Source organism: Nymphaea colorata, chromosome 9 (genome assembly GCF_008831285.2).
Source record: "Nymphaea colorata isolate Beijing-Zhang1983 chromosome 9, ASM883128v2, whole genome shotgun sequence".
In the NCBI taxonomy this organism is placed as follows: domain Eukaryota; kingdom Viridiplantae; phylum Streptophyta; class Magnoliopsida; order Nymphaeales; family Nymphaeaceae; genus Nymphaea; species Nymphaea colorata.
The window spans coordinates 6,854,882-6,882,492 of NC_045146.1; the positions used below are offsets into that span (position 1 = coordinate 6,854,882).

General features: G+C 35.6%; 1 protein-coding gene across 2 annotated transcripts; it reads left to right on the plus strand.

Annotated features, from left to right (window-relative positions):
- The first annotated feature begins 7,333 nt into the window (after window positions 1-7,333).
- Window positions 7,334-20,181, plus strand: LOC116261483 (protein DGS1, mitochondrial). Of its 2 annotated transcripts, none has more exons than XM_050079764.1 (15): window positions 7,334-7,672; window positions 8,152-8,266; window positions 8,408-8,611; window positions 8,845-8,988; window positions 9,179-9,352; window positions 10,516-10,710; window positions 11,577-11,677; window positions 15,508-15,597; window positions 16,085-16,157; window positions 17,111-17,139; window positions 17,237-17,360; window positions 18,268-18,378; window positions 19,160-19,260; window positions 19,430-19,604; window positions 19,708-20,181. In XM_050079764.1, the coding sequence occupies exons 1-14, from the start codon at window positions 7,449-7,451 to the stop codon at window positions 19,551-19,553; spliced, it is 1,809 nt and encodes a 602-aa protein (XP_049935721.1). In that variant the 5' UTR covers window positions 7,334-7,448; the 3' UTR covers window positions 19,554-19,604; window positions 19,708-20,181. The 2 variants fall into 2 exon arrangements, with proteins under 2 accessions (XP_049935721.1, XP_049935722.1); XM_050079765.1 differs by having other exon boundaries at window positions 7,337-7,672; window positions 8,845-8,982.
- Window positions 20,182-27,611: the final 7,430 nt, after the last annotated feature.

The following is a 27,611-nucleotide window of genomic DNA, read 5'->3' on the forward strand; positions in this document are numbered from 1 at the left end:
ATTATTCTTATGGTTAAACCCTCATTCTTGTGGTGCCTCTTCTGGCGATGCTATAGCTTGTGTCGGCCATTAATGGTGGCTCCAGCAGCCCTATCTTCATCTTACTGTAAATTTTTTATTGTCTCTTTTATGTCTTAAGGAAATTGATTATTGAGAAGCTTAGGACTCAATGTGGAGCTGCCACAATGCCAACATTCTACAATATTTTCAGAGAAAAGAACCCCTATGGTAGTGACTAGCATATACTATTAAAAAATCAGCACCTAAGATCCAACAAATGGAGTGGAAGGATAGAAGTCTGTAAAGCTAAGGCACAATTTGTAGGTTGTGCCCGTCTCCTCTCCTCCTTGCTGCTGCAACTTCTCTGGTCATCAAGTAGTGAGCATCCAGGTGCTGAAGTGCCTCCATTAGCTAGATGCATGCGGAGCTCATGTTCAGTTTTCTCCATCTATACTTGGAGCCAAGACTCAAGTGGAGCCTTGTACGTGTATCGGCTCAAAATGGAGGTTGTGGTCTATGAGGACTAGGTGAAAATGGAGATAATCTATGGTGTGGCAAAGAGATATAGAAAACAGATATTTTGGCAAAATCAAAAGTACAGTCAACGTATGTTCTACCGTATATGTATAGGAATTCAAGAATGTGATGCACATTATACATAAATCTTTGTATTTCATGAAAACGTACAATTATGCATTTTCCGTTTGCGCCATCCATTGTTGGAACCGCACATACAGATGCTACGTTTTGGAAAAATAATATACACATACCTTGATTACTTCCCTAAGATCGATTGTGTATGAGAGGGTTTGACGGGAAATGGTACTACAAATGGAGATGACGACAGTTAACCACAGTTCAGATGCTGCCACTCTTGATTGAAAATGACGAGCTTAACTTGAAGAAAGCCTTGCTGGCTCACTCAAAACGAGAGACTATGTACAACATGTTAGATAATCCATGTTGGTAGTTTTGTCAAAACCTTTGCTTGTGTCTCATGCTTTCACGATGATGACATTAATCAAGCCTTTATATTTTTGAAGGCTAAACAGAAAGATGGTTTTTTTCTGAGCATTGCATTTTGAAGGTGAAGTTTTATCAAGTTCTAGTGCCTATAATAATGTCTTATTTGTTTGAGTGTGATGCTGATGAAACATTGTTGTCTAGACTGAAGTAGCATATTCCTGTTTTTCTGAAGAGTCCTTGGTGATTGAACTCTTCTCGTTCTATAGAATGGTTTGTAAAGAGCCATTTAATTGGCAAGTCGTTCAGCTACCTTGTTTGAAGTCCCTGTTTGAAGTAAAGTAGTTTGTTCACTTCTTTCCAGCATGTTGTATTTATGTACGTGGAAGTAGGTGAAATGCTTTGAGGGATATGCACCCATGTGCAAGAACATCTCTGCAACTCCAGTTCCAGTTCAGGGATCAAGTTATTTGAGATCTCATTCACTGTTCGATTCCATCTGCAGACATGAGATCTGCAGAATGATGACAATCGTTTAAACATATGAATTGCAGTAGTTGAAATTAGATATCAATGGTCTTCCTGTTAACCACAAAAGTAACTTTTCTGTATCAAATTGATGCTTCATTTAAAATGGGACAGCTCAAGCTCGACTCATCAGTTCTACAAATAAATTTCGCAACTTTGAAGTATATTTTGTGATAATCCAGCTCAGGCTGCTAGCTACTGATCGGGCCTTCAGCTTTCTTGTTCAGTAGTAATCATCTCACTCATTCAGAATATGCACAACGATCTAAAGACAACGCCTTTTTCATTACACAAAATCATTTGCTGAAAAGGCAGAAACCAGCCGTTTGAGGCCAAAGTTGTAAGGGAAAAAACAAAGCAATGATATGAATGCAATTATTTGCAGGCATAATAGAGTTCATATATTCATTTTTTTCTTTTTGTTATTATTCCCAAGTTAGGAAACCACGAAAGAACATGTTTCCCGTTTTCTTAATTTCACAAATTTCACTAATGATTTTGCTCCTTCTAATCATAGTCACAAATAACGTATCTGAGTTCTAAACAGTGAGGTTTTTTTCTAGGGTATAGTACGACGAGTTTGGAAAAAAAAGGAAAAAATAGGGGAAAAATATGGTAAATTTTTAAAAAAATTAAAAAAATAAAAGTGAAGAAAAAATAAAATAAGTGAGAAACTAATAACACAAACATCGAAAGATAAGTAAATTTACAACAAATAAAAATAAAAAAAAACTTTTTGGTATTAAAAAAACTGAAAAAAAAAAGAAAAAAAGTGAAAAAGTGAAGGAACGTGAAAAAAAGCGTTAAAAACAGGTTAAAAACATGCTTTTTTGTTTTTAACATTTTTTTCAAAAAAACATTTTTTTTTAGTTTTAAATGGTCATTTAATTTATCGGGTTTTTTCAAGTTTTTTTCGAAAAAAACGTGTTTTCTGTGACTAAGTTCTACCTGATTGCTTAATTTGGTTGTGGTATGGCCTTGTGTCGAAATGAATGGCATTTGGCATCTAGTGCCGCCACAAAGGGATTATGAGACAACTCACTGCTTCTCATGAGTATATTTATATAGACCCCATTTTCAAACTTTCTGTTATCAGATTTTATTTTTTCTAATAATTTTCATTTATTTTCTATACTCTACCTCATGAATGTGTAACTCAGATTCCTTTGCCTTCTAAAAATCATTTTACAAGCTTGCAGAGGAGTTTTTCTCTCATTTTATATCTTTTAGATACAAAAATTATGTATGTAAAAACTTTATTTGTATAAACTCTTTAAAAAAATATGGGATACAATAAAATCAGTTCCAAAATCAATCTGATTCTAATTTAGGCTACAATCTGTTTAGAATATAATAAGCAAGTCAATATGAAGCTGAAACTTGTGTCACCTCTGATAACGAACTAGATAACGTTCGTAGTTTATTTCACCTAAAGGCTCTTGGGGCGTATAATTTTATGTACGACTTTGTAAACTTTTTTTCTTGCTCTTCAAGATAAAGTGGGTCAGGGTCACCATAGAGCATTCTACGGGACAAATGATGTTGACAAATTGGGTGCCTGGAGATGAAATTTGCACCATTTTCTATGGTGGTGGAGCTGTAGGAAAGACCCCCTCAAGTGGCCACAAAATATGGTTCCAGAGCATAAAGGGATGACCAACATTATATGTATGAAATTACAAACTGTGACTTGAATTAATGGCCTTATTATTGTGAAAATCAAACGTTTGTTTGGTGGAATAAACGGACGGAATTTTTCACCTGGGGTCCACTATTTTTCATAGTTCAGGAAAACAGGCGTCGTGTTTTTTCAACTTCTTGATGCGATGCTCTGCCTTTAGTGGTGTGAAGTTTTTATTTTTAATTGAATAATAATTGGCATGCACATCATATTGTACAACCTTCTTATTAGTGCTACTGGGTAGGTCTATCCTAGATGGGGCCTCCATGCAGGAGGAGTTTTACTAGTACTCATCAATCTTGCAGAATGAAGCTCCCAACTGAACATCGACATGTGAATTCCCCCATCTAATCTTGAGTACTAAATATAAGTATATAAACCATAATGCATCCTTCTCTCTCTCTCTCTCTCTTACTCTTTATGCATTTGTCATGTGTTTCTTGCGCACAATACTTGAAGAATTATATATGGCTTTGGCTTGTTATATTGTTGTTGCATATTTTGTTTATTCGTATGACAAGTCAATTGTTTAAACTTATATCATGTAACTACATTGCTTGATCTTCTTGTGCTCATATTTGTTAAAAATAGATAAGTAGCCATCACGACAAACTATAGTGGAATACAGATCAAGTACAGTTTTAATGTGACATGATATTAGAGCAAACTAGGATTCCTCGAATGAGGACATTAGCACGCTAAAAGAAACAACTATGAAAGAGGCTGAATGAAAATTGATTGAAGCACATGGACCACTATTCATATTAGAGAAAATTTGAAACAATCTTAAAAGAGCAAAATCCAACTTGCAAGTGATGAAAGGGATGCTCAATGCTGCAGGGTTTGGGTGGGACCCAAATAAAAAAATGATACAAAAAGATGATAATGTGTAGAAAGAGTACATAAAAAAAGTACTTAAATAGAAAGAAATAAAAATTGTCAGCAATATGAACGTACTATGAGCATGCAATGGAAACTTGGGAACTTCCACTGCATGGGGTGATAGTAGGAGTGCAGTAGATAGTAGGCCACTAGATAATGTACAGATAATTGTGGATGAATAATATGAGATTGATTCTCACTTACCTATTTCACCAACGGATAGTCATGCTCCTACTCAGGGAGAAACTTCTAACAGTACAAGGGGAAACAAAAGAGTGAGAGCCTCAACAAAACTTTTGAAACCATTGGTGATTACATACAACAACTTGTGGAAACCCAACATGCAATGTTTTGCATAGGAGTGGAGCAATTTTAAAAGATATGTATGCAAGAGGGGGAATAGGTAATTATTTATTTTTCAGACCAGTCAATTTACTTTCCAATTTTGATAAAGCAAATGCTTTCCTTGTGATGCCATGTCAGGTTAGCTAGTTGTGCATGCAGATCGGCTAACGACAAGTAATATTTGTAACTATGTATTTTTATGGAGGTTAGTAATTGTGCATTACTTTTGACGTGTAAATGTTTGTAATTTATTGGCTCAGTTAGGCTTTAATGAGCTCGTTTGAGCATGTACGAGCTTATATAAACAAGAAATGATTGCTCCCAACCATAAATGGGATCTCTAGGGTTCTTTTGGGTTTAGGTGTAAAATGGTAAAAGTGCCTAGAGCTAACTTAAGGGACTATGGTTTTCCTAGGTCTGAGATAATGTTTAGCCATAATGGGGTAAATTGGCAAGGTATGAGACTATTATAGGGTCATAGATCAAACTAGTTGGAGAAGAGTTTGAAAGTATTAAAATAAGTAAGGCATTGTTAAAACGATTATTTTTCAATGGGAAAATTTTTTGAGTATTCACATATAGCTCAATCAAGAGGAAACCTCTTCATGAACTTTTAGTTTCAACATCATAAGATGTAGTTGATCTCAAGAAAAGTTTATGCTACAAAAGTACATCAAAATGAATAACTTCCCAGGTGAACAACCTTCTGCACCATTAACCTAGCCATCGACTTCTCTAGATTTGAATGCCCTGGCTGATTTTGATCTAGTGAAAGCATATTAGAACTCATTAAAGCCTGATTCGCATCATTATGCTCGATAAAAGGAATGAGAGAAGCTCCAATAGAAAAATATTGGAAGGGATAAATATTTCGAAGATGAATCTGTTCCCATGCAATAGTCAAGAATTCTTGACGGTATCGAGCTGGACCAACTTCTTCTTCCTGAATACCCCGAGTCAACGCCAAAGAATTTCCCGCCGCCACCATATAGTATTCATCTCTACTCGGGGATAAATAAACCATCTGTTCTTCTTTTGATCTCTCAGATATTTCATAAAATGGGGTCTCTATAGACCCCCAATCACCAACCCTTGCATGAATAGCTAAGGACCCAATAAGTCCAACATTGATTCCCTCGGACGTATCAATTGGGCAAATACGCCCATAGTGACTAGGATGGATATCTCGTATACGAAAACTAGCAGTTCGTCCTGTCAATCCCCCAGGACCCAAATAACTCGATTTTCGCCCATGAACTATTTGTGTCAATGGATTAGTTCTCTCCCTTCCATGAAAATTGGTAGCTAGGCAGGAACAAAGGTAACATGAATGGTCACTAGTAACCTTTACTAAAAGGCTTTGAACTTGTATATCACATGGATATTGAGAAATTGGTTACTTATGAAATGCACAACATAAGTTGAAGGATCTTGCCCAAATGATAAATTTGAGTCCCTTCAGGGATATGCATCCGTTTTGGGATAGAATTGTTTAAAATGAGGGCAAGAATACTCGTTTGAACACTAAAGAATATGATCCCAGCTCAATGTAGATTGTAGACTCACTCACTTGAATCAGGCACTCAAATAAGACCTGTAGAAATTAAGGAAATGAGGTACGACTTCTTAAAAATGGTTGCTCTATCATCAGAATTTAGATATGAAAACTAAAAATAGAGCTGGAAATACTCTGCTAACACGAAGGGGATCCTATTATGAGTTTAGTCAAGTCTACAAGCATTCTGATAGTCAGAAAGGATGAAAAACAAAGGAAATGAGCCCTTACTTGATCATTTCTAGCCAAACTTAAGCTGGTAAACTTGTTTTAAAAGTTTCTGGTGATTTATAAAAATGGAAATAACCCTGATTGATCTTGGGTAAAATAATTCTTAGGATTTCTATAGGTGTTCTACAAAATTGTACAAAAATGAGGCAACATGAGTGATATGAGTACTCATATCTAATACCTACGTAATATGATTTGCTATATGTGATTCTCGGTCCCTACGTCTGCAATCTTTTCGGAGAAAACATTTTAAAATCTTATTTAAGAGGGATAAAATGGTGATATATAAAAATTTTAATGATTTCCTTTTGAGCTGACCAAAATATCCCACCAGAAGATTCCCCGTAAATAGGAGTAAGGCAGGATACTGAAGAGGAAGACCAGCTTTCTACCACTATAACAAACACAAAATTTGATTAGCAGGTCTATCTTTAACTTTAAAACATGACAACCAAAAAATTGATGAGGGTTTACAATAAGGCCAGCTTTTGATTTCAACTAATCAAGAATAATTTGTATATGCCTTATAGATGGAAGATGAGCTTCATGCGTAAGGATAATATCATCAAAAAACAAAAAAAATTATCCAGCAGATTTAGGGAAAGTCATAAACACACAGGATTGTTGTTAATCTTCTTGATAACATCTCAACAACAATGATAAAAAGATAGGGTGACCAGGAGTCACCTTGTTGAAGACCGTTGCCATTACGAAAAGAGGTCCCCTCCCTACCATTGATAAGCAATGTTAAGCTTGCAATGGATATACATTTCAGCATGCGTTGCAGAAGCCCAATTTTAACAGGGATAAACAAATAAAGTCCCGCTTTACACAATCACATGCCTAAGACAAATCTAATTTCAAAAGAATATAACTTCCACAACCTTTTGTCGAGGCGGTTCTCATCTCATGGACTATACGATTTTCTCATGAATGGCGTTATCATCACCAATTATTATAGCAAGAATACCTCTCATACGATTAACTATAACTTTAGTGATTATATAAAAGCACGAAGAAGACAAACCGGATAAAAAACTTTGTTGTTAATGCCGCCAAGAAACGGCCTTCATCACGTCAATGCCGACTAGATGCCAGAACTACTTGACTCAACTCCAATTCGTAATGACCCGCGAAGACCCGGGGTCACACGGCCTTTAAGTATTGCCCTAAATTCAAATCTCTATTCTCGTTGTCGTTGCAGCACTCAGTGTCCCTCCACTCTCAGTTTGTGAAATCGGTGACTCTCTCCTACCGGGACCCATGGCGTCCTCGCCGGATATTCACTCCAGCGGCAAGAATTCGGTCAAGAATCTTGTCTCCAACTACGCCAGGAGCGCCGTCGCTAGGATCTACGGGTTCCTCCCGTCCTCCGATTCGAGGCTGTTCGCCGTGATCCAGCAACTGCACGGCCTGAGGCGATCGCGCCGGACCAAGAAGCCTGGACTTCCTCTCCCGTTGCCGTCAAGATCGCTCGAAACGCTCACGTGAACTTCTTTCTCCAGCTTTTCTTTCATTTCTTGGCTTTGAATTTGAATTCTTTGTTTCTTGATTCTTTCTTGATTGCATGTCGTTTGGATCGTGGGGTTCTAGGCTTTGGAGCTTGGTCTGTTAGTCCATTTCATTCTATTCAGGTCGAAGTTGCGGTTTCTTCTCCAATTTCTTTATGATTCTTGATCACTCCTGGGAAACCATGAAGCTACTCTCTAGATTATTTGAACTGCTCCTGGGAAACTATGAAGCTACTCTCTAGATTATTTGAACTGCTAACTGTTGCATACTGAAATGTTTTCCTAGTTTTGTTCGATGTTCAATTTAGATACGAAGTGCGATATCGGAGAATAAGGATGAGTACAACATATATATCTTTTGGTGGAATTTTGGATTTGCTACCGTAATGATGATTTGAAATAGGATTTCCTGACTATCTTGAAGGTTTCTTGTTCTCAAACGATGGTTTCTGCAGGATTTTCGCACAAACAAGCAAAGCCTTGGAACTTTTGGAGGAAATCCAGGAGCATATTCTTTCATACTTGCATTGCATTCAAAAGAGTTTATGTTTTTGGCAATCATTTGCTGAGGTGCTTTTCTTTAACACTTTATTTCTTGCTTCTTGTTTCCCTGTTTCTTCGCCGACTCCTGTCCCTTTTTTTGTGGCATAGTTTGGGTTAGTTTGTTCGTAGGCCTTTATGTTGATGATTATAATTTCTCTTTTCTTTCAGAGGACGGATGCTCGCAAAGCATACTTCATGGTCTTCGAGAGGGGCCCTTGGGCTTTCGCTGAAGAAACAATTCATCTGATACGTGGGTTTTTGACAGAGGGATCTACTATAAAACGTCTTTCTCTATCAGCGTCTGCTAGTTTTTGTGAAAGAATTTCTGTTCTAACGCATCTGCAGCATTGCTTGGCCGGTTTTCTGGCACAGGTTTGTCTTATCTGAGAAAGTGTTCACATTATAACATATCCTAACATTCTTTGCAATTTACATATGTTTTCCGGTTGTTTCACTCTGCATTCACTAGTGGCTGATCCGAGCAATCTTGCATTTTCTTTAGCATAATTTGTTTCTGGTTCAACAATTTCTTTATTACATATGCATTAGTTGTGTGAACAATGAACATGTGATTCATTATGTTAAGTCTTTTTTTTTTTTTGTAGTTTTACATGGAAATTGACTTGCTTGGGGAAGCAATGACGAAGGATTTGGAGAGGTCGTTGCCATTATTGCTAGTTTCCATCAATAATCTTTTTGCAGATTTGCAGCAGTTTATTGTTTCCCTACCTGGCGATGAAAAGGTCTTGGTAAAAGTTTTATGGTTTCTGATATGAATTGACTGAAATATTCTAAATTATGGAGGTCATTTGGGAAAAGAAAATGAATAATTTTTATCACATTGTGATGGGTGAGTTTTTGTATGGATGCATAGTTTATCACATTATGATGGGTGATTTTTTTTTTATGGATGCATAATTTTGTTTTTCTCTGGTGCAGACATATTCTCTAACAAACACGGAGAGGGTTGATGGCAGTGCACTTGCTCTGAAGTTTATTAGACTGCCTGATGTTTTACAGGAGAAATCCCAATGGACAGACATTGAATTACAAGTTGCTACTAATATGACACGTTTAAATCTTCAACGGCTTGTTGCCTACTTGTCCCAATTTGTAAGTCATCAGTTCCCGCTCTAAGAAAATCCACTGAGAAGTTCTCTTTTGTTGAAAAGAAAAAAATATAGATGGCCTCCCTTTAGATGGCTATTTTGTTTCCATCTGTATAGAGCCATCAAATAGTGCCCACACTCATTAGTATGATGATGATATTATGCTGTTTTCTATTTTTGCTTCTGTTGTTTGGAGACGAGTTTCTCATATGAATGCTCAGGTGCTAAAGTGTAATGTTATGCATTATGATTTATAGGCATTCTCTATGTGTAGAGCATTCATGTGTAATACTTGTTTTGAAGCATGTTAACAATGATCTTGTTTTTATTTATGATAATTTTCGTGATGGTGTGAGTATTTGAATAGCATGTTATATGAAGTCAATGAAGCAGAGCAGTTCCAGAAATGGACATAACAAGTGACATGATATTTCTTACTAATCACGAATTAAAGTTACAACTATCTTTACAAGAAAAGATCTATATATTTTGATTAGTTCCAAATTTGTCCTCTTTGGTATCTGCCTACCTAAGACTGCTTAGTATTGATTCAGATATAGATTTTCAAGAGCTTCAAATGTTGTGCTCCTTAGCAGCACTTGCTATCTAACTGATGGACTATGTTCAATTTTACCTGCTTGCTATCTATTAAACTATTGCTCATCTCCCTTCATTGACTTCGTATGGATTGGTGGTCAGCATGGTTTGCATGGAATTTTTGGGATGCCATTATGTGATATTTGTAGAAAGAGGCTCAGTATTGAGCTGTATGAAATTAAAATACAGAGGAAGAGTTTACATTGCATCTGTTAGTCTTCCATTTTCAGATGCTTTATCCCTTTCACTGTATGTATGGTCTTCAAAAAGTTCACCTAATCAATGCTAATATTGTGTAAGGGCATGTGAAACTCAAGGTGAAACACTAATCTTTAAATTATACCATCTTGATCTGCCCTATATGGATATCAGTTGGAGGAAGATTATCTTTGGAGGTCATTCTGAAACACTCTTTTGTAGTGAGCCATTGGCTAAATTGCATCATATGCATGTTAATGAGCATACTTTGTATCTCAGCCCTTCTTGTTATCTTTTAGACAAATTTTAGGTCTTTTTATTGCTTATATTTTGACTCATGGCCTGAACTTTAGCTTTTAATTTTTTGTGAAGATTTCGAGACAACAGAAGCCAAGTAAAATGACCTTATATTGGTTTCGGTATACATGTGGAGCTGTTGGGTTGTCCTTATGTTCAGCATGGCTGTTAAGACATAGCAGTTTGACAGGAAGTTCTGATATTGATAATTGGATTCGTGAAGCAAAGGAGTCAACTCTTGCATTTTGGAAGGATCATGTGGAGATGCCAGTATGTTTTCTATGTTCCTTTTCTCTGTGTTATGGCCTTCTCATAAGTTTGCCAGTAGAGAATGAGTTTGAAGGTTCTTATATGGGTCTTATAGGACTTGCGTGAATATGGGAAGCTGCACTGATCTGTTGAAGCTTTTGATAATTTGTTAATTTTTTCTTGTAGAGAACTATTGCTTTAACCAATCTTGTAAAAGGCATATTGTATTGCGTATCGTATACTGGTCAGGCCGACCTGTATATCGTATTGTATTGTATTGTAATGTATCATAAGCGTATTGTAATTTTTTTAATTCATAAAAAATCAGGAAGAATCATGACAAATGTGTTCTGTATAAAAAATTCATCACACATGATGAACATTCATGATTCATCAATTTTTTTTTTCATTATTATTTCTGCATTTAATACTTCTGACCAGACAAACTTGCTATGAAAAATTGATGCCCTATTTTTAGACTTAAAAACTTTGGATTGAATGGTCAAGGAAATCAGGATTATGAGCTCATATTCATCTTGTGTTGTGACTTGTCCACTCCAGATGAGTATTATTCTATGACCAAGAGTTCATGCCTTTCCAGAAAATGCTTTGTATTAACATCCTTTGCCTTTTGAATATGAATTGTGTCTTTGTTAGAAAAATTGCTGTCGTGCAATTACTAGGTACAAGCTTAACATGGTTATTGATACCACTTTTCTCCCAGACAAGCTGGTGTTTGTTAATGCAGTATGGAAAAAAAAGACTTGATTATAGTACACTTGTTTGAACATTTTTTTGTTACTTTTTCCATGTGATTAACTAATTTCACATAACTAAATTCAGGTTGTCACTGTTGTGTTACTCACATTAAGTCTATTAATTGGCAGCTTCTGTCCATCAGAGATGAACTTTTTGAAACATTCAGGAGGCGGCACAAAGGTGTAATGGAGCTTGAGGAAGTGCAACTAACTGCAAATTCTCTTCATAGGTGGGGTGATCTTATATTTCATGTGTACTTTGGTCTTCTGGATACTGAACCTGCTCCATTTTTGCTAATTCATTGTCATGTTGTAATAGGAAAGATGCATCAATCTAGCGCATTTAAACCAGTCCGAACAGTATTGTTGTAAGCTGTAGCCTGTAGGAAATCCTCGTTCGGACTAGCTGTCAAATTTTTGTGTATGGTTTTTAAGCCTGGTTGATGTGTTATCTTTCTCAATTCTTGTGGTCTGCACATTGCTATTTTAAAAACATTCTTCTCCAGTCTCTTGGATGTTCCACTTTATTATCATTGAGGAGGTTAGCATGATCTTGTCATGAGCGTGTCACTATATGTGCAAGTCATGGGTTATGTGATACCAAAGCACCTAATAGAGCTAGTAGTCACTCGTTAAAAAAATTTCATGTTATTTTCTGCTTGATAATATTTTGTTCTATAGATAAATTCTCCTAAGTTGTATATATATTAGTTGATGATGATGTTCATTAGGATTAACACTTAGCTGCTTTGGTGTCTGATATTCCCTTTAGGTTTGAACAGAAAGAAGTCAAAGAACTATCTGAATAGAAGGCGGCCTCTTGTTTTTAATTTTTTCTTTCTAGAAAAATGTCGGAATTATTTACACCTTATCAGGATGTGCTTATAGACAACCCTTTTAATTTACGTGGTTTCATAAATAACATTTTGTTTGTTTCACTGTTTTGATGCTTTCAATTTTGTTTATTGAAATGAATATTTGTGACCAAATGAAAACAACTCATTTCATAAATATAAAGCTACTTTTTTTGTTTACTTTTTATTCAACTACATCTAGAGTGTCAGTAATTCTTTTGCCACTGTTACCACCAGTTTATCTCCATCACGTGCTTTCTCAAGAGCTGTAGAAATTGGATGTGATCAACGATTTTAGATGCAATATTTATAGTTGATCCAACTATGAATGTATTTCGTTTCTTTTCACTTATTCGCAAGCTTACCATAGCTGTTACCACCACCATTTCAGCCACTTCTCCTGCTGCTTCGTCACTAGTACTACCATCACTAGTATTTCTGCCATCACAACTTCATTCCTACTGCCTAGGTCACCATCATCAATGATACTACATTGTGACCACTTAATCACTTCATGGATTTCATCATCACCATTGCTACATCTATGACCCCACTGCTACAACTTGTATCATCACCAGCTCACCATACACTATCAATCTATCATCTTCCTTTTACTGTGAAATTAAGTTATTTAGATGTTTACTATTTTTATAAATCAAAACAAGAAAGTTTGAACATCCTCATAAATTCATGTTTCTATTTATTAAGGAAAAAGGAGAAATTTGAAACAAGCTTTACTGCTTTTGTTTTGTGGTCAAATTACACCAATGATTTAGTTAACATAAGAATTTTTTTTTCTATAGATTCCAATTTATTTTCTATTTCTTTTAACCACATTAAGTGGTCATGCTTCAAGTCTAAGCATATAGTACTTCAAGTTTCAGATTCTGTCAGCCTTGTTATATCTAGAAATAACTGATTATGTTGCTGTTTGCAACAATTTAGAAATGTTTTAATTCTTGTATGCATGTGTAATTTTGATTGGATGCCCATGTTTGTCCAACATGTGGTGCCTTGGCATTGCCAGGTTTTGGTACGCTAGCCCAATGGAAGATGTGTTGCTTTCAGGTCATGTTGTTTATAGGCATATACAGTAACAGACCTTAGAGTTTGTTCTCTAATTTGGTTAGCCTCCTGCTAACCTAGATGAGCATATGAAGCATATTCCTCACATGACCCATCTCATTAACTAGGTTCCTTTGACTTTGTGGCCTATTGTTGACAAAACCCACGTCCTACTTGAGCGTAAGCTGGAAATCGATACCACATGCTGGTGCAACAAACCCACCTTTAGGAATGCACTGGGATGCTTTGCCTATTTTTCATTCTAGATGAGTTAATGGAAGTGGATATTATATAGTAGTGCTACATGTTAACCATAGCAATATATGCAGTCAGGCATGGATGTCTATTTTTCCCACTAGTTTAGTTACTAAGGCCACATCTACTCATACAAAGATGTTCCAAACTGAATCACAAATTATGTGGCAAATTGGTGGAGCACATTGAAAGAAAAAATCGCCAAAGGGAAAATCGATGGATGCACAGAAAGGAGCTGTGCATGGGAGGGGAGATCGCCAGTTGCTGAAGAGAGCTATGCATGGGAGGGAGTAAGGCGAGAGTGCACAGAGCAGGCTGGGGGGTTGAGGGGTTCAATCACATGAAATGGATTCGATTGAACCCCCAAACCTGTTTTTTTTAATTTTTGATTTTTTCAAGACAGAAAAGAGGTTCAACTTGGACCTGGACGTGGTTTTACCGCATCCATGGGTGAGGTGCCCGTCCAAAATGGACTAATACGACTTGGTGCAGCTGACCACATTGTATGCATATTAACCGCATTCTGTGCTACCACTGACACTGTTCTTTCTGGGACTTAGCCTGCATGTGCTTTAAGTATAATTTATTGAAGTGTGTCCTAAACTCCACATTAAATCATTAAATTATCTAGATAAGCGTGTTTTGGTTTGAAAAAATTAGTGTAATTGCAGCAAACCCCATTCATTTGACTTTTGATTGAAGGTGAACTTGGAAGAGGAGGAGCATTTTCATTCATTGAATTTCACACCTATGACATTCATGGTGGAGCTTGTATTTGGTTGTTTGGTCATTGGTGATCTAAGTTTACGACCATGAGAAACTATGTTAATGAGATGGAGTGAATGCCCATTTAAGCTGCTTTTGATCTATCTAAGTTATTCCAACTTCCAAGTACCTGATAATGCAATTTCCAGCCCCTATAGGATAAATCTATTATGTATGAGCAGTAAGGTTTCATTGTGTTATATTTTCCTTCAATGGAGAGTTACTGGTGCGAAAAAGTGATATGATGCTTGGTTGTGCCATTTCACCTAGAATTACAGTCATGGCTGAGATCCAATGTGGATTTGTCATACATATAACGTGACTATTCTTCTTATCACTGTTACATTTCCATTGATGTTGAAAGTTTGAGAGTACACAAGCAATTCAACATTCTGCATTAAATAGGAAAAATCTGCTACTTTTCTTTAGCTTTGAACATTTGTAACAATGAATTCATATATCTTCTCAACATTTCCTTTTCACTTTTTCCTAGCTCATACAGTGCTTGGTTGCCTTGAATAATTGCTAACAGTGGCCTATCTGTTATTTGTGATTTTTTATTCTACCTATTGGCTATTGCTTATAGAGATTATCCAACAGAATGTCAACTACATTATGGTTCTACATATTTGATGCTGCCTCAGGAGTTACAAAAGTAATATTTTGCTACATGTTGGATTACGAAGTAGATAAATGATGGAACACAGAGAAAATAGGTGCTGATCTGGAGTCACTATTGATAAGGAAAACTGTGTTGCTGACTTAATATATGAATACACTTGGTTAAGTAGTTTTTAAGGTTCTTCTTACAAACTCAGGAACTTCTCTCAATTTGTGATGTTCCACTTCTGTTCTATGTTTTGACTGTGCATTGGAGCTATATGCTTGTATATTTCTCCATTGAAAATGTATTTAAAATTGTTTAAATATATGTTTGTAAATATTCAAGAGATGGTATTTCTTTAGAAGTATATGTATCTCTCAACAACTTTAGATTGACTAGAAACTTCTTCTATGTCTATTTTGAGGCATGATATACGTGCATATTACAAACAACCATACATGTAACTACAAACAAAAAATGCACTGCTCTCTCAATGACTTTGCTGGCTGTCTTGCAGGATGTTATTAGCTTTCAGTGAGCAAACAAAAGGTCAAATATTTCCACCAGATGCATCTGACCAAGAACTCCTAGAAATTGTAATGAGCAGGTATAAACGATTTCTGAAGATATCATGAACATTGTTTTACATATTTTTTTGGATATTGATGGGAAATTGTTTTTCTTGGAAAATTCTTGAGAATTCACAAAATTAAAAATATAAAAAAGAATAGAAAAAACTGTAGATCGTATGAGTCTCTACCATTTCTTTTACAAAAACATTGATTCATGTTCAAAACATTTATTTAGAACATTAACTGAAACATTAAAAATCTGAAATATATGAGAAGATAATATATCTAAACAAACATGAAGTACTTGCAAAAAATATGATATTCTTGCTTTGAATTTCTTTTCAAACTATCATGATTTTTTTTTTTCTTCATTTTCCTCATTTTTTCCATTTTTAGTGTGATTTTTTTAAAGAAAACAGTGATATTTATGACAAATGTTTTGGACTGGTATATGATATTTTGCTAGAAATATAGGCTAACTTGTTAATCAGTCAAGGTTTAATAACTAGGAATGTGGTTCAGGTATGAAAAGGAGCTCACACATCCAATTCAAAATCTTTTGGGTGGAGAACTTGCTCGTGCTATGTTGATTCAGGTGCACTTCTTTCTTTGTGTAGTTGGACTTGAAAGTAGTGTTTAAAAACTCACTGAGTCAACTTCTTGACTCTGTTGACTCGGCGTGACTTGGCCCTCTACCTGGTCAACCTGTTTGGGGGTCTCATTTTTTTTATGAAACTCAGCATGACTCGGTCGTGACTCAGCCTAACTCAGCCATGGCTCTGCCAAAACTTGGTTTGACACGGCCGAAACTCGTTTGACTTGGTGCAGTTGACTGATAAACTTTGTATTTTGTAATTAACAAGGTGGTTTGTTTACCAACTACTTAATTTCTTACTTGACGCAGATCTTCTAACTTGTTGAAATATGATTTAGAGTTATTGGTCATTTATTAAATTTGCATATTACAAATGAAAAGTTAAAGCTAATTAGGCTTAACTTCATGTATGGTGTATTTATTTCAATTTTTAGGACATTGGACTCTTTGTTTTTGGATTTTTAATTTTACTTTTACATAATATGAACATGTATTTTGAGTTTTTTAACCTCTAGATGGTTGTATTTGATCTGAGCATGATTTTTATTGAATTGTTTTGCATTGATATATTGATTCTTGCTACACAATTTTTTTTTGAACAATATGCAATTATAAGAGTAGGAGCGGCAGCTTGCTCGTCCAATTTCTTGTTATCAAATGAGAAAATATAACTTAGTCATTACTTGATGTTAGGTTGCCTTATTTGTGAGTTATACATGTATTCAAGTCATTTTACAAATTTTTTGTGTTTAATTACAAGTTACAAATTGTTTTTGTTTTAAAAAGAATGGTTAACAAAACTCGGCCTAAGTCACCAAGTTGACCAGCCGAGTCATGTGTGAAGAATGGATGAGTTGAGTCCCGAGTCACCAGGTTGTACTACACTGCTTGGAAGCATGTTTTACACTCGTATACATACTCTGATCCTTCAACCTTTTTTTTTTCCTTTGCAGATTCAGAAGCTAAAGCTGGATATTGAAACGTAAGGCCGAGTGATAATTTTTTATAATTCTTTATGTATGTAGTTCATTAAGAAATGAAATGATTTTGCTATTTCTTGACACTTCTTATCTAAACAGGGCAATGCTCGAGTTGAACCAAATTCTTAGAGCCAATGAAATAAATTTTGCCATTCTCGCCGCTTTGCCGGCTTTCTTTCTTGTGCTCATTTTGGTCATGCTAGTGCGCCCTTGGTTCACTCAGGTGAGTAAACGTTGGTGCCAAATTTACTTAAAATGTAGAGGAAGTTGTTTATAAGCAAACTACATCACAAGGAATAGGCATCAAATGGGGTTTTAACATTGATATCAGACTTATATACAAGGTTTCTGGATACTAGGATGTAGGGACATATATTTTTAATAACATGAGTAAACTCAAACATACAAACATTATAAGATAATTATGTCTACATGCCATAGTGTGTCAAATTGCATGCTCCATATCATATTGATTCTTTTTCCTTAAAGATGGCATGTAATTGGCATTTCTTTTAATGCAACTGTAAATTCTTTTATTTGCAATTTGAACAAATGTGGATTACTAAGAAGTTTATGCACCCAGGTAAGAGGATAAACAAATTTTATATGCATATGAAATATATAGAGATATACTTACACAGATTGGTTGTACATTCCTGGCAATCTTGTTACCCAATAATAGGGAACGTACATCTTCTGCTCAACTGGCACGAACCAATAATTTGCAGTCCTAAAATGTCTGAATTGATGTAGTGGTGGTATATCTGGAAAGTTGGTATTTATATGATTCTTAGTGGCAACAGATGTAAACATATTCAGTGGCAATTGTAGTTAACAATGTGGTCTGGTCTGGTCTGGTCTTCTCAGTGACTATCCATAAAAATAAAATTGTCGAGGAACGTGAAATAATATTACTAATACCTTATAAATATAAACTGTTGGACGCATGCATGTCTTAACTGGCATTTATGCTCGGCATACTTCTGAATGAAAGAGCAAGACATGTAAATGAGAAACAAGGCGAGTAGATTACAAATAAACTTGCTCACCATTTGAAGGAAAGGATACATTATCTGGTTTACTAGGCAGCTAGTATGATGAGTTTCTAAAATTTTCATTTTGTCATTCAGGGCAAAGGGGCAGAGGGTAGAGGAAGGGTTGCTAGAATTCAAAGAAGGCTTCTTCTGGTAAATGTTGAGAGACAGATTATGCAATATCACATTTGCTTGGAGCAAGGAATGGTAAACTGCTGAACTATCCTTTTGCTGCTAAATATTTTAACTGAGAAAACAGCTGTATCGATGCATTTTCCATTATGAAAAGAATTGAGAATTTATTGGATATAAGTTTTGCTGCATTTGGTATACTATTGAGAATATAACCCTGAAATACACAACCATGTGTTTGTGAAATTTATTAGAAGTTTTTTGTTTCTCTCTATGTTCATTGCGGAGTACTATTTAAACAAACTGTTGCTCTAGCTACTTCTTGGATCAAACGACATTATTGCATGCCTGGACAACCTACAGCAGCAGCATCTAGCTTAAGAGATCTTGGCAACTCTCTCTCTTTCAAGTTATTAGATGGAAAAATAGGAATAGTTGTGGCGTTTATGAAGTGTTGGCTGTATGGTATGTTATACAGCATCTTATTCTTATAACCTTTTACTGTTAAGACGCACAATGTCCTTGAAATGGAGCTTTTTTTGGCTCTTTTCCGTCAGTCTTTTTTATTTCTCATATGCACCACTACCAGTACATTTGCCAACTTTGTGCTTCACGTCTCATTGTGAAAGCAACAATGAAACGAAAATTACAGCTCAGATTTTATTGCAGTAAGTTATCACTAAAGACCATGATAGTTTGTGTAATTGCTCTCTAGTTAAATGAAACGCAGCTCAAACTTGTTAATGAATGCAAGAAAATTTACATTTTGAGAGAGCTTGGTTAATTTTTGGTGCACATCAGGGGAATAAATATTGACGTCATTTATCCTTCGACTTTTTTTTTTGTTCTTGCGTAGGATAAGGATTCTCAATGGATGTATGGACTTGTGATATATACATTGGATCGCCTTTATAGGGCTGTTGAGAGACATGCCAGGGCCACTGGAGAATGGACCTCGTACGTATAAATTTAGAAGTTCTGCTTAAGTATTTTGGAAAATTTAACAGGGTCTTGATTAGCAACCAGTTTGATTTATTTGTGAACCATGTTACTTTCCTAATAGTTTGCTCATCTGTGCTTTATCAAATTTATAAACACTTGGGGAAGCTGATTGTCTGAATTCCAGTCTGAGACAGGACATTTTAGATCTAGGGAAGCCTGGATTGCAGAAGGTTGACAAACTTACAATCACCTCACACATGGTACAAGTATATGACTGTCTTCTTCCTTCACCAAAGCGACTGTTATGATGGGTTGCTGTCTTTGTGTTTTTCTATTCAGCTTTGATTTTGATCCAGATGGTAAATTTTCATGCAGAAAAGCAGAATTCTTCATTTTTTTTTCTTCCACACGAAGTGCTGATATATTCTCTTTTCTTTTGATTGGTTTTTCTTCAATTTGCAGTATACATTTCAGATTAAAGGGCAAGATTTTTGTCACTCAATTTTGAAATTGCAGCACATATATTCATCAGCTTCACCAGATATTTTGTTGGTCTTGTTGGTAGCACCATGTTGCTCCTTGTATATAGGCGGCAGACTGAATCAGCAGGTAGAATTGACCGAAGCATGGCACAAGTAGACTTTTTTGTGTGATCAGGGCAGCATGGAACATGAGCAGCATGAGCCTGTCAGTTCAACCAGAGTCAGCATTACATGCACATTTCCATTTAGTTGTGAACAGAGGTTGGAGTATGATTGATCTCATGCCTTTGTTCTGTGGTCAACGAATTAAACATTGTTTCTTGGACTTTAAACTTGTTTGTTTCTTTCCCCCTTCAAAATGAAGAAATCTTTGGGGTGCACAATCCTATAAAATTCAGTTGAAGGCCCCTTGAATCCCAAGGATCCTTCACCTGGGGAAGCATGATTTGGTCAACCTTGAGTTTGAATTCTGACCATTATCTACCGACATGATGAATTGAATCCTGACCACTATCTACTGACATGGTGGGATCATTTGCTCCTGCTGCAAGTAATTGGTCGGGAATTACTGGCCAGACCCGACCGGCTCATCTAGAATCTAGATGCTACGGTTGTTTGGAGGATGATGGTCTGACTTGCCACTTGTGGGAAAACACTCTGGGGCTGGACGGTATGGCAATGGGCTAGGTCCAGCTGATTTAGCCCTCACACACACACACAATATATAGACATGTTGCTATGACAATCTTAGCATGGCAAGTAGACACGATCCCCCCACCCCCACCTCTCTCCTGCCGTGCAGAGCTTACCCTTTGTTTTGAAGATGAGTTGGGATCAAATACTATCCGTGCTTGCCTTTAAGACCTTCGTTTTAGTTTATTTCTGTTTGATCCTTAATCAAGTGAGATCTCATAGAGAATAGAACGAGCAACCTGCAGCACGAACGGTATTTTGTTCGTATAAACTATTTGCTTCTGGTGGATCACCAAATTCGCTGCGAAGTTTAGAATCTTTTGGGGCAAATGGCTTGCGGGGAGCCTTGAATAAGATATAGGTATGATGTTAGCAAGACATTGGGGAAGGAGAAGGCATAGCTATTCTCAAATTTCGTCCTCGTGGAGGCACAACCCTTTTATTACCTGCTAAGAATCAAAGACCCTGCTTTGTGTTGTGTTGCATAATTCGCACTCATCGATTTAAAAAAACCCTTGGCCTTCATTACCTTGAGTTTTCAACTACTCAAATAGCAAAATGCATGTACCAGAAAGGGAAAAAGAGAGAAAAAAGTGTTTTTGGGGTGTTCTGTTGCTGTGGGGGGAGAGAGAGAGAAAGAGAGACTTCCTCTCTTAGTAAAGAGAGAAAAATATTTGAACAATACTAAAACTCACTCCCAACAGGAAGTTGGGAGTTTTACAAAGTCACACACATCCAAAAACAACAAAGATCCTGTTTAGTTGCAGGAACAAGTGCTCTTGGAACAAGATGTCCTTTGTAACATGCATTTTAAGAACTGGAGTTCTTGTCTGTATAGAGAATGTGTAATTTTGTTTGGCATTTGTTTACTTAATCATATTCAATTTCTTATCCAACATTTATTTGAATCATTGGACTGACATATTTAACACATAGCTTGCATCTCTCTCTCTCCATATACAAACCATCAAACATCTATATATGAAATAAAACACATACAAAACATATAAAAAACATATGAACTAATAAAATACTTTCTTTTCTCTCTCTATACAAATGAACTACCTAAAATTCTCATATTATGAAAAAAAAATCAATAAAACATTAAAGAAATAAGCCAATAAAAATATTTTCTATCCCATTCTCTTTTCCTCTCTACGCATATGAGAGGCCTACAATCAACATATAATGAAAGAAAATACCTAATAAAATATGTAAAAAATATCCAAGCCAATAAAAATACTATCTCATGCTCTTTCTTTGTAAAAGTGTGAACGACCTAAAAAACTAAATACTATAAAAAAAAAAGCCTAATGAAGCATGTTAAAAAAATATTCTCTCATCTCTAACTCCCTTTTTTTCTCTCTCTACCCATATAAATGGCATAAACATCACATATAATGAAAGAAAGTATTTGATAAAATATATAAAAAGCATGTAAGCTAATAAAAATATGCTCTCGCTTGCTTTTTTGCTCACTCTCTTGCCCTTTCTCTCTTTACAAATACAAACAACCTAAAATCCATGTTCGATGAAAGAAAGACATGATAAAAATATACAAAAAACATACAAACCAAAAAAATACTCTCCGTATCTTTTCTTTCTCTCTTTAACAGATACATATGACCTAAACTTTGAAGCTTAAGTTTTCAATTCATTAGATACAAGCCACTTACAAGGGTTTGATACAAGTCTTCATAAACAACTAAATGCATATAGTAATGGCCACATGATTAAAAAGGAAATTTTCTTTTTCGATAAAAGTTCATGACTTGGAAATGACATGGTCACCATGTAATCAACCAACCTACCAGCACATCCATTGGAAACGTACATTCATCTTATCTTCCTTTCAGCAACACATCAATTCATGGGACAGACCTTTCAACACAGAAACAGTGGATTAATGAAAGGAAATAACAAGCTGGAAAGGATACAGATTCCTTTCAGCAACACATCAATATTTTGGAAGACTTTCGTTTGAGCTAATTCAGATTGATCTTTAGACAATAGAGGAAGGAAAAAGGATACTTCCTATATGCAGACAACAAAGGCAATTGGAAAATTCCATGAATAAATCAAAAGGTGTCTAAATTTTGTTGATATAAGAAAGATGTACATTCGTAAGCATAAAAGGTATTCATTTGAAAGTTCCAAATTCATGTAGGGTAAGATTGGACATGCAAAGATGAGCCTATCTTTGTTACTCGTTCAAAAGTTAACGTGTTTTTAACGCTTTTTTAACGTGTTTTTTTCGCGCTTTCACTTTTATTTCTTTTTTTAGTTTTTTTTAATGCCAAACAGTTTTTTTTTTCATTTTCTATTTTTTATTTGTTGCAAATCTACTTACCTTTTAATGTTTGTGTTATTATTTTCTCACTTATTTTATTTTTTCCCATTTTTAGTTTTTTAATTTTTTTTTAAATGCCATTTTTGCAGTATTTTTCAAGCCCACCGTATTGTACCCAAGAAAAATCTCACCGTTTAAAACTCCAAGACGTTATTTGTGACTATGAATTATATATATATATATATATATAACGTCTCATTAATTTTGTTATTTGAGCTATGGTTATGTAGTTCCCATTTGTTTGTTAAATAGGCCTTCCATGTGAGCAGTTACGTGAAAAAATTGAAAAAATCTTTTTTTTTTTTTGTTATCCAAGAAAAAGCTATTGACCTACATATGAAGTATTTCTTTTAAAAAATTCCAAGAATTTATAAATATTTTTGGCAATTTCTTTCCTTACCGAAACATATTTGTATTTACCATCAGCACGTTGGTAAGGGGCAACAAGAAAATGTCAAAAGAACGATCCTAGTGGAACCAGTCCCAAACTTGATGCTTTTGTTGTTTGACATTCTTTATGGTAGTTGGGTGCAGCTGAGGTTAGACAACAGTTAGATTATTTTAAAAAATACATAATTTTTGTAAATATAATTAAAAAGTGTACAGCTGCTGTTAAGAATACAGCCAGATTACATATAGTTCACTTGTTGGGAGTGACTTCTCCCCGTAAACAGCAAGAATTTCAGAACATCAGCTTGGGATGCAACTATGTTCACTTCCAGGGCAACGGCTTCAGAACCATGAATTAGGTAGAGGTGCAAATGTGTTTGTTCTACTAATAGTTTGACTAATAAGATTAACTTTGAACTATACCTACAGAGACTCATTTGATTAACTATATTCATAAGTATGTAATTAAATGAATAAGGAGGGTTTGAAGTATTGGGGTGGGAGGTCGTTTTTGCATCCTGGTGTCTGTTTATGGGGTTTGAGACGCGGGGTAAGTAAGAGAAGGTTCCTAATGCCGTTGAGAGTATGCTCTTGGTCATGTCTTCATATTTTTATGTTCATTTTTTCCATTTTGAGAGAGATCAGCCTTTGCTTGATTTTGTCTCAACCATCACCTGGCCACCTTCTCTCTTATGCTTCTTCTATATTTGGTGAAACAGGGACTAAGAAAGGAGAGGATGAAAGCCTCCTCAGTGAACATTTAGTTGTTTTCAGTGAAACTTGCTAGAAACATACATCAATGGTTAGGATATTGGGTTCCCTTTTCGGGCTGAAGTTTCGGAATTTTTATTTGTTTAATGACGATGTTGGTGCTTCCAATGCATAGTTGTGATGAGAAGCAGTGTAGTAATGTCGGTCTACAGGAACGAAGCCCATATACGTTTAAAATATTTTATACTTATTTAAAATATTCTAACCAAGTACATATTCAAATTTAAGCGGATTCAAATCTAAAATTCGAGGCTGCATAAAAAACTGTGTTTTGAGAGATCCTCAGTTTAAATGAATTTAAAACCCATGCTACATGTTAAAAACCATGAATTTAAGGTCGAGCAAAGAGAAGAAGGTCTGACCTTAAATCTATGGTTTTAAAATTTTAGGGATCTCAGATTACTGCCAATTTAAGATCGGCAGTTAAACAACAAACACAACCTTAGTGGAACTAACAACTCATTACAATATTGCCTGTATCACTTCAACATCAAAGTACTGTTGTTTAAAAAGTTAGGTTTTCAAATTATTCATCTCAAACAATATACGAAGATAAAACAAATAAGAAATATATCCAAAGAAACAAACAAGTTTAAAGTCCAAGAAACAATGTTTAATTCGTTGACCACAGAACAAAGGCATGAGATCAATCATACTCCAACCTCTGTTCACAACTAAATGGAAATGTCCATGTAATGCTGACTCTGGTTGAACTGATAGGCTCAAGCTGCTCATGTTCCATGCTGCCCTGATCACACAAAAAAGTCTACTTGTGCCATGCTTCGGTCAATTCTACCTGCTGATTCAGTCGTCCGCCTATATACAAGGAGCAACATGGTGCTACCAACAAGACCAACAAAATATCTGGTGAAGCTGATGAATATATGTGCTGCAATTTCAAAATTGAGTGACAAAAATCTTGCCCTTTAATCTGAAATGTATACTGCAAATTGAAGAAAAACCAATCAAAAGAAAAGAGAATATATCAGCACTTCGTGTGGAAGAAAAAAAAAATGAAGAATTCTGCTTTTCTGCATGATAATTTACCATCTGGATCAAAATCAAAGCTGAATAGAAAAACACAAAGACAGCAACCCATCATAACAGTCGCTTTGGTGAAGGAAGAAGACAGTCATATACTTGTACCATGTGTGAGGTGATTGTAAGTTTGTCAACCTTCTGCAATCCAGGCTTCCCTAGATCTAAAATGTCCTGTCTCAGACTGGAATTCAGACAATCAGCTTCCCCAAGTGTTTATAAATTTGATAAAGCACAGATGAGCAAACTATTAGGAAAGTAACATGGTTCACAAATAAATCAAACTGGTTGCTAATCAAGACCCTGTTAAATTTTCCAAAATACTTAAGCAGAACTTCTAAAATTTATACGTACGAGGTCCATTCTCCAGTGGCCCTGGCATGTCTCTCAACAGCCGTATAAAGGCGATACAATGTATATATCACAAGTCCATACATCCATTGAGAATCCTTATCCTACGCAAGAACAAAAAAAAGGTCGAAGGATAAATGACATCAATATTTATTCCCCTGATGTGCACCAAAAATTAACCAAGCTCTCTCAAAATGTAAATTTTCTTGCATTCATTAACAAGTTTGAGCTGGGTTTCACTTAACTAGAGAGCAATTACACAAACTATCATGGTCTTTAGTGATAACTTACTGCAATAAAATCTGAGCTGTAATTTTCGCTTCATTGTTGCTTTCACAATGAGACGTGAAGCACAAAGTTGGCAAATGTACTGGTAGTGGTGCATATGAGAAATAAAAAAGACAGTGACGGAAAAGAGCCAAAAAAAGCTCCATTTCAAGGACATTGTGTGTCTTAACAGTAAAAGGTTATAAGAATAAGACGCTGTATAACATACCATACAGCCCACTTCATAAACGCCACAACTATTGCTATTTTTCCATCTAATAACTTGAAAGAGAGAGAGTTGCCAAGATCTCTTAAGCTAGATGCTGCTGCTGTAGGTTGTCCAGGCATGCAATAATGTCGTTTGATCCAAGGGGTAGCTAGAGCAACAGTTTGTTTAAATAGTACTCCGCAATGAACATAGAGAGAAACAAAAAACTTCTAATAAATTTCGCAAACACATGGTTGTGTATTTCAGAGTTATATTCTCAATAGTATACCAAATGCAGCAAAACTTATATCCAATAAATTCTCAATTCTTTTCATAATGGAAAATGCATCGATACAGCTGTTTTCTCAGTTAAAATATTTAGCAGCAAAAGGATAGTTCAGCAGTTTACCATTCCTTGCTCCAAGCCAATGTGATATTGCATAATCTGTCTCTCAACATTTACCAGAAGAAGCCTTCTTTGAATTCTAGCAGCCCTTCCTCTACCCTCTGCCCCTTTGCCCTGAATGACAAAATGAAAATTTTAGAAACTCATCATACTAGCTGCCTAGTAAACCAGATAATGTATCCTTTCCTTCAAATGGTGAGCAAGTTTATTTGTAATCTACTCGCCTTGTTTCTCATTTACATGTCTTGCTCTTTCATTCAGTAGTATGCCGAGCATAAATGCCAGTTAAGACATGCATGCATCCAACAGTTTATATTTATAAGGTATTGGTAATATTATTTCACGTTCCTCAACAATTTTACTTTTATGGATAGTCACTGAGAAGACTAGACCAGACCAGACCACATTGTTAACTACACTTGCCACTGAATATGTTTACATCTGTTGCCACTAAGAATCATATAAATACCAACTTTCCAGATATGCTACCACTACATCAACAATAGGCCAGAAAGTCAAAGGAACCTAGTTAATGAGATGGGTCATGTGAGGAATATGCTTCATACGCTCATCTAGGTTAGCAGGAGGCTAACCAAATAAGAGAACAAACTCTAAGGTCTGTTACAGTATATGCCTATAAACAACATGACCTGAAAGCAACACATCTTCTATTGGGCTAGCGTACCAAAACCTGGCAATGCCAAGGCACCACATGTTGGACAAACATGGGCATCCAATCAAAATTACACATGCATACAAGAATTAAAACATTTCTAAATTGTTGCAAACAGCAACATAATCAGTTATTTTCTAGATATAACAAGGCTGACAGGATCTGAAACTTGAAGTACTATATGCATAGACTTGAAGCATGACCACTTAATGTGGTTAAAAGAAATAGAAAATAAATTGGAATCTATAGAAAAAAAAATTCTTATGTTAACTAAATCATTGGTGTAATTTGACCACAAAACAAAAGCAATAAAGTTTGTTTCAAATTGCTCCTTTTTCCTTAATAAATAGAAACATGAGTTTATGAGGATGTTCAAACTTTCTTGTTTTGATTTATAAAAATAGTAATCATCTAAATAACTTAATTTCACAGTAAAAAGAAGATGATAGATTGATAGTGGATGGTGAGCTGGTGATGGTGGTGATGATACAAGCTGTAGCAGTGGGGTCATAGATGTGGCAGTGGTGATGATGAAGTCCATGAAGTGATTAAGTGGTCAGAATGTAGTATCATTGATGATGGTGACCTAGGCAGTAGGAATGAAGTTGTGATGGCAGACATACTAGTCATGGTAGTACTAGTGACGAAGCAGCAGGAGAAGTGGCTGAAATGGTGGTGGTAACAGCTATGGTAAGCTTGCGAATAGGTGAAAAGAAATGAAATGGACCAACACATTA

Excerpts from the sequence above, each read along its gene's own strand:
- LOC116261483 (XM_050079764.1), top strand. The coding sequence starts at position 7,449 with ATGGCGTCCTCGCCGGATATTCACTCCAGCGGCAAGAATTCGGTCAAG. Across the intron at positions 11,678-15,507 it reads ACTGCAAATTCTCTTCATAG|GATGTTATTAGCTTTCAGTG; the intron begins GTGGGGTGATCT and ends GCTGTCTTGCAG. Across the intron at positions 15,598-16,084 it reads CTAGAAATTGTAATGAGCAG|GTATGAAAAGGAGCTCACAC; the intron begins GTATAAACGATT and ends AATGTGGTTCAG.